At 48.3% G+C, this 7,736-nt stretch overlaps 1 protein-coding gene across 1 annotated transcript in view; it reads right to left on the bottom strand.

The window, feature by feature from the left end:
* Window positions 1–5,275: 5,275 nt before the first annotated feature.
* Window positions 5,276–7,736, bottom strand: part of LOC149344180 (mannose-P-dolichol utilization defect 1 protein-like) — a 73,480-nt gene continuing 71,019 nt past the window's right edge. The window contains exon 6 of the mRNA XM_089546202.1: window positions 5,276–7,347. Coding sequence (XP_089402328.1) covers window positions 7,294–7,347 — 54 coding nt within the window. The 3' untranslated portion in view covers window positions 5,276–7,293. The remainder of the gene's footprint in view (window positions 7,348–7,736) is intronic.

Here is a 7,736-nt window from a genome sequence, read left to right as displayed (position 1 = left end):
ATTCAGCCCGAAGCGAGGGGTCCGGCTTCGAAAGGCGCCGCCATGTTTGTCGCCGCGCGCGGGCGGAAGCTAGATGCGGGAAGAGAGCGCCCTCATTGGTCCGCGCTGACAGCTCGCATTCGCCGCTTCCGGTGAGCGGCTGACCGCCGGGCGAACGTATCTAGCACTGCTTGGTCGGCGGCGAACGGCCGCCGGCGGCCAAGCGGCCGCCGCCGGGCGGCCGTACGCAGGTTTTCCGCGAGAAAACCGCTCCATGTGGGTCGGGCTTGCGTCCGCGCCATACGCGGACCATGTCTTGGAGGTATTCCTCATCGCTGGGAAGAGGCTCTTCATGTTGAACGGTTTCCATGTTAACGATCCCTATGGAGGTGGGATCGTATCCGGTGACTTGGCCTTGGACCGCCATTGCCGAGGAATCCCAGAGGAAACCCCGAACGCTGCCGGCGCAGGCCTTGCCACCGTCAGGCTTAGCGCCGCAGAGCTGGGGCGAGGTCTTCAAAGCACTGAAAATGGAACAAAATTCAGCGCACCTTGGCAAATGTGGTGTCCACGGATGCCGCTTAGGTTGCCGGAGACGATGGTGCCAAGCTTTCTACGGGAAAGAGTTGAGGACCGCAAATAACAGCGATCATTGGTAGAGCCGACGTGGCGTGCGACCGCTCGCGCTGCCTGCCACCGGCGTTCCCCGCTCGACGGGCTGTAGTGTAGCTCTAGTAACATGCTTCGCATAAAAAAAGGAAGGCAGAGGTGCCGTAGTGGAATAAAGGCTCCGGAGTAATTTCGACCATGTGGGGATCTTCAACGTGCACTGACATCCCACAGCACAAGGGCGCCTTTTACATTCTGCCTCCATCGACACGCGGCCGCCGCGGTCGGGTTCGACCATAGGAAGGGCTGGAAAGAGCGCGACGGGTGCAGTAAAAGTAGGAGAGTTGACTTTGGGAAAGCATGCGGAATCGCGAGGAAGAAAGTGGAGAGGGTCGAAGCCAGCGTGATTGCAGCCGAATGGCGCAGGACGGATAAACATAAAACTTTATGAGTGCCAGAGCATTACTAGGCTATGTCGCTAGGCTGTGTCGTTAAGTGGTTATAATCGAAGGAGGATGACGTGAGGATGCGATGCAAAAATTTTGGTGCCAATCGCATCATTAGTTAATTAATTAGAGCCAAACAGTGACCAAAAGTGGACGTTGTCGGCCCAGGAGTGGCGCGAAATGTGAATCGCCGGAAGTGCAGTACCACCTGACACACCATGAGATGTACCACGTTATTGTCCTACGTGACCGAAAGGTGGGCGGAGACAACGCGCGGCGCGAAATTTGGATGTCCGAAATGAGTACAGAGGTAAACGATGGGTTCTTTGGAGTTGATCGAAATCTATTCAGTAATTAACAAATTATAGAAACGCCAGTAGTAAATGAAGATGAATTAAGGTGCATTAGAGCTAATTAAGGTCGATTAATTATAAACTAACGTGGATTAATGTGGATATACTGTGATTTAATGATACAATGCAATGAACTAAAAGTGAACTAGAGTAAATCAGTTGTGAATTAATTTTCAATGAAGTGCAAATTGAACGAATCAAGAAATAAATGAATAAGTGTAAATTAAACGGATTGTGGAATAATTGTCAGAATTGTGATTTAAGTGAATGAAGTGTGAATTAAGTGCGAATTAATTATACAGTAACGTAGGTGAAACAATCGTGCTTTGGAGTTAATCAAATCAAATAAATAATTAACAAATTATAGAAACCCCAGTAGTAAATAAAGATGAATTAAGGTGCATTAGAGTGAATTAAGGTGGAATAATTATACATTACGTGGATTAATGTGCCTATAATGTGACTTAATGATACATCGAAATTAATTAGAAGTGAATTAGAGTAAATCAGTTCTGACTAAATTGTGAATTAAGCGTGAATTAAATGAATAAATTTCAGATTAAATGATTTAATTGAGAATTAAATGCCAGTTACATAGCAAGGTGCATTAACTTGGTTTAATTGTGAACTGAGTGTGAATTAAATGAATCAATTCCTAAATCAAGTATTTAAGTGTGAACCAAATGGATTATGGATTAATTGACGAAATTGTTAAGTGAATGAAGTGATTTAAATGAACTAATTGTGAATTAAATGCAAATTAATTAAAGAGTAAGGTGGATTAATTGTGCTTCAAGGTGAATTATGTGATTCGATCGTAAAACGCGACGTCACAATCACGTGAAAGACATGACGGCAGCCAAATAAGGTAACGGCCTGTGGCGAATGTGAAGCAACTTGAAATGAGTCGTCATTGCTTTCGCGGTACTCCAATGCGGGTTACCGCAGTGATCTCAATTTTTTTTGCTGCAAGTGAGTTTTAGTCCCCACTCGGTCCCTGAGGCCCTGCGGGGCCCCACACGGCACTAGATTGGTCATGTCATGTCATGACGTCGGCAGCCCGAGTCACCGCAGCAGGCTGCAATGTCGGGTCTGCAGAGGTGAGCAGCACCTCCCAGCCCTCCCAGCTCGAGATGACGTGCTGAACCTGCGGGGAGGATCAGCAGGGCAGTCGAAAAGGATGTGGGAGAGTGTGGCATGAGCGTCACCATACAGGGAGCATGCAGAGGAGGTGCCACAATAGTGGGATAACAGCTCAGGGGACGACAAAGAGCGGATCTGGAGGCGTCTGAAGAGGATCTGTTGCAAATGCGTAAGGGAGGGGTGGGGGGTAAGTCCGATGGTTCCAACGGGGTATTTGCATGAGCTCTGCAAAGGTGTGCGCCCGCTCCCTCGAGAATCCCGGATCGAGACTGTCCCCAGCCCGGAAAATCAAACCTCGGGCCAGTTCATCGGCAGCCTCGTTTCCAGGGTTCCCAGAGTGAGCCGGTGACCCGCTGGAGCTCTACCCTGCGTGGTAATGTTTGGGTAGGGGTGTTCAACAAGTGCCAGGCAAGGGTGTGAATCTTGCCTCTGGTAAATTTGTACAGAACAGTTTTGGAGTTGCTAAAGATGTAGTGAGTGTCCGAATGAACAAGGGCTAGGGCAATGGTGGCCTCCTCCGGCGTACAGCCAGAGGGACGACGGTGAGTTAGGAGGTGGTGTAGGGTCAGATTGTAGCCAACTGCTGCTGCTTCATGCGCTGTACATGCAGCGTCTACCCAAGTGGGGTCATGGTCTTGCTCGTAATACATATGAAGGGATGAAGGGCATTAGCGCGAGCTGCGTGGCGAGGGATATGATATTGGGGATGGACATTTTCAGTAAGGGGTTTCACAACTACAGGTGTACGGATGTGTCGAGGGATGGCTGTAAAGTTTGACTGGTTAGCGGGTATGTTGATGCGAAGGGAGGAAAGTATATGCCAGCCAGTGGCGCTCGCGGCAAGTCTCATGTACTGTGTCTGAAGGTACGCGTCAACTAGTTCCTGAAGGGTGTTATGCATGCCTAGTGGAAGGAGTTTGGCTGTGCTAGTGCTTCGAGGTAGGTTTAGGGCTGCCTTAGTTGCGAGGAGGATCATGGTGTTATGCGTTCGGTTTCCGTGTGATTCAATTTGAGATAGAGGGTAGCGTATAGAATGTGGCTAAGCGTAAATGCATGCACTACTTTCTTGTTGTCCGCTTCCTCTAAAGCCTCGTTAAGGGAGGATACACGGCGTAAAAGGTGCAACAAGGATTGTGTGGAGGCCTTGAGTGTTTTAAAGCTAACCGCCCATCACTATAGCGTGATGCGTAGACAGAAGCAAGAAACTGCTGCGGTTGTTGCGCTGTGTCACATCGCGTTAGTTAGATCAAAGAAAGAGTATATTGGTGCACCGTTCGACGTGACGATCTGACACACTAGAAAAAAAATTGCTGAGGCTCAGCTTGGCTAAGCCTGGGGAATGCGAAGCATATTAGTGGCTAGGCTTGGTAATACATGGCTTTCCTTGGTTGAATACTTGGTCATTTTAATACAACCACTAGAAGCCTTCGTCGTGAGGGAAGACAACGGCATGGCTACAGCGGAACGCCGACTAACTCCGAGACGCGCGTTGGGTGAGCGCCTGGATTGCCACGGAAGCCGCGTCTGCCTGCCCGGTGGAGCGAGCGTTTCACCTACACTGAGTGTGAACGCGCGTTCGAAATGCGCGGGAATACGCGGGTGTGACGGCTAGGGGTCCCACGGCGACGGCGCGAGGTGGAGGCCGGCTCTCTCATCCGATGTCACGTGGTGCGACGTCACGGTGTCACGTGGCGTGACGGCTAGGGGTCCCACGGCGACGGCGCGAGGTGGAGGCCGGCTCTCTCATCCGATGTCACGTGGTGTGACGTCACGGTGTCACGTGGGGGTCCCACGGCGACGGCGTGAGTGGTAGCTCTAGCAATATGCTTCGCATAAAAAACACCAGGTGATACTGAATGGATAGTTTGAATGCGTCAGCAGCCATATGATCGTTATGTCCTGACACACTAGCTCACTTCTACTAAGAATAGCCAAGAAACACAAGATATGCAGTGCCCAAGTGCTCCACAAAGCAGCCCTTACTGGTTTCATCCTTCGGATTGGAGATTTCTTTCTATGCCCAAAGTGCTGCAGAGGATAAAAAGGCGCTCTGAGATGAGCATAATGCTAACTTTATACTATCACAAAATAGAGATGACATTGTGCAAGCCTGCCAAAGACAAGTTCTGTACTAGCAAAGGAAAGGGAAAAACGGCGGATGAGTAAACCAAGCAACATCTCTTTTGAAACTAACTGCTCATCGAGCAGAAAAACTATGCAAAAAATGACTGGCAGTGATTCCAGTCCACATCAAATACTGGAGAAAAAATGATGCTCAGATGTTGTATCGATACAAAAGTGACAACAGTGGGAAGAAGGAGATGTCAAGTTTTACAGTGCCAATAACATGCTTGAACTGCAAATCCTATATGGTAATCTGAAATGGCAGACATTTCATCTTGCCCTACAGAGGCTCATGTTAACCTGAAACGGGAGAAAATAAGACAATGCTTAGTTGCAGATTTTATCAAACAGTCTCGTGCTTTGATGCCCAATATTTCCTGGTCACACTGCCAAGAAGGCGAAAAATGTCGCATCATTATTCCATCTATTGTTTGAACAAATAAGAAGTAACACAGAGTAAATCTGCCTTGTTTTGCCCCGCCTTCCCTCCTCTAAATGGACGGTGATATAGGCACTGCTACCTCAGTCGTATTCTACACTTGAGCTCAAAACTAGCAGCGGACAGTGAACATCTTAAAGTGTAAAAAAGGCCTAAAAATATTAATAAACACACTGAAGACATTTCAACAGTCTGAAAATATTATTAGTCCCAAAATTGGTCAAGATACACAGACACACACACACACACAAGCACACAGAGTAAAAGAGGAAATAATGGTCAGATAAAAAGCAAAAAGAAAAATTCAACGACGGTTGGGCTTAGTGTTATGCCGCAGCCTCTTTTAATGCCAACAGCACTGCGCTGTTGACTACAGTTACCTGCTGTATTTTGATTCTCTTCCTGACTTTTGGGTATGCCACCCAAAAGATGCCGTGTCCCTCAGTATCAAGCTACAGTCAAACCTTGCTGGGCTGTTTAAGCTTCCCCGAGACTTTCTTTTACATACATGTAGTTTGGCTAGCTTCCGATAGTTTCCCATTTCTTTATCTCGAAGAGTTCACTATTCATTGATACATTGCAAATGAAGGGCCATCGCTCCACATCAACTGCAACAAAAGCAAACCGCACATTGTTGTACTGGTATATGGTGAAAAAGGAAGGTGCCAAAGACAACATGAAGGCCTGGACATCAAATCTTTGTACTTGCTTACACTGCTGCACTGTACCTGGCATGCATTAGTGACAGCCGACTATGCTCAATGCCTTTAGCAACTCATTCTGGGAACCACGTGCTTGAAACACCGATGAGGTTGCTGAGGGTGCCCCGTCTCTGGTACACCATTCTCGACCTTCAGTCAGTGTATGACCTTTATTACACCGAAATTGAAAACTCTTGCGCATTTTCCTTCTTTTCTACCACTCATCTGAATGATGCTGCTTGTCTGTCCTTGTATGGCACTACTTATAAAACTGCTGCTTGCCATAAGAAAAGAAAGCAGCACTGTTGCACAGCTAGTGCTCTTCAAGAAACAGGACACCCAGAAATACCAATTAAGTTCTGGTGTCATTCATGCAGAGAACTGTTTTAGTGGGCGCAACTGTAGAGGAATTTCGTGAAAGCAAAACATACTTCAACAAGCATCATTTAAGTAGACAGCGCTGGACCTGCTCGTTGTCATGAATGCCATACTCAGTGTATTAATGCCATAACAGCGTGCCTTTATAAGCACCCTAACAAGGTAACGCCATTGTCGCTCTCAAGCCAAAGATACATGCAGGCTGACAAACCAAACAAAATGACAGGAGGCAACCGAAACTAGAGTGCAAAGATATGCTGCTTGGCAAGGTGCATAATCACTACACACTGGAATGTGAACATGGACATTCTATGGGTGCCGCCCAAGTCGACACAAGCATTGCGACGAGCGAGCAGCACAGTTATGGGCCTCGCTCATGTTCTGCACATTGTGCCTGGTGTAGCACAGGCCTCAGTCGTGCACAGAATGGCAGTCGTCCTAGTATCTGTCATCTACGTATTTTAAACTGAAAGGGTTTGCTGCGGAGAGAAAGTTCAACATTATTGGCCACCGCTCGGCACATAGCTGAGGTTTTGGCACGGGGCAAGGGAGAGAGAGAGAGTGCAGGGAGAAAGAGAGTTGAGGCTAAATTTAATAGATGCACAGCTTGTGACTCCCTGAGGTAAGGTGTCCTGCGCATAAGAAAAGACAGCACAACAGGAAATTTTTGGGCAAAGCATGGGTACGTGCATTTAACAAAGAGAAAATGAAAGTAAGGCAAACAAAGCAACAATGTCTAATTAAACAAAATCAAAATAACCTAGCAATCGACGATGAGGAAAACAAGGCAGCGCCCTCTAGGCAGGACACGACTGGCAACATCGCTCTTTCCACGAGCGCCGCCGCTGACCGTCGTGGGAGTTGGCGCGAGTCCAGTCTTCACTGGGAGCGCCGACAACCGATCCATCCCACGTTGGGCGCCAACTTGTGCGCCCGCCTTGGCCACAGAAAACGGACAGGCCGCCCAACTGCACCTAGTAGCAACGGTTGCTCGGGGGCCTTAAAAGCGAATTGAGGGAAGCGTGCACCGCCTCCTCCGTCGCTATCCGCCCTTGCTTTCTCGCTTTCCTCGTCTCGCTGCCGAGGCTCTCGGATCCCGCTCGTCCCTGCTTCTGGCAAGACTACTTGATCTTCTTCTTGAGTCGCTGGTTGGTGACCTCCCAATAATACAGCACCTGCGAATGACAAATGCGTCACGCGTATCAGTGTCCTGCTCACTCGTGAACTGAGAATGTTTCGCAACGACAGTTTTTATGAGACACCTTCCGCCGCCTATCACGCTCAGCTCTTCCTGGCAATTAGGTGACCGTCCCGTACATACGGCCCGTAAGAATTGTTAAGAGTGCTTTTTGGCTCAGACGTCGATGGAAAGACACCGCGACGAACCGGTTTCACGATTAACGCCCGATATGTACACCCTGTTCACTTGTAAAGTGTTAGTAAAAAATGCTAAATTATTGTTAGAACGTCCGCTAGCTGGTCTTAGTTCCCACGCCGCATACGAAGTAGAGAGCGAAAGCTACAGTAGTAGTCATTACAAAACCGCTCTGAAATGAGGCGCAGA

Source organism: Amblyomma mixtum, chromosome 5 (genome assembly GCF_055824585.1).
Source record: "Amblyomma mixtum isolate Tamu chromosome 5, ASM5582458v1, whole genome shotgun sequence".
In the NCBI taxonomy this organism is placed as follows: domain Eukaryota; kingdom Metazoa; phylum Arthropoda; class Arachnida; order Ixodida; family Ixodidae; genus Amblyomma; species Amblyomma mixtum.
Note: the sequence above shows the minus strand (reverse complement) of the source record. Positions and strands in the feature narration are given on the sequence as shown.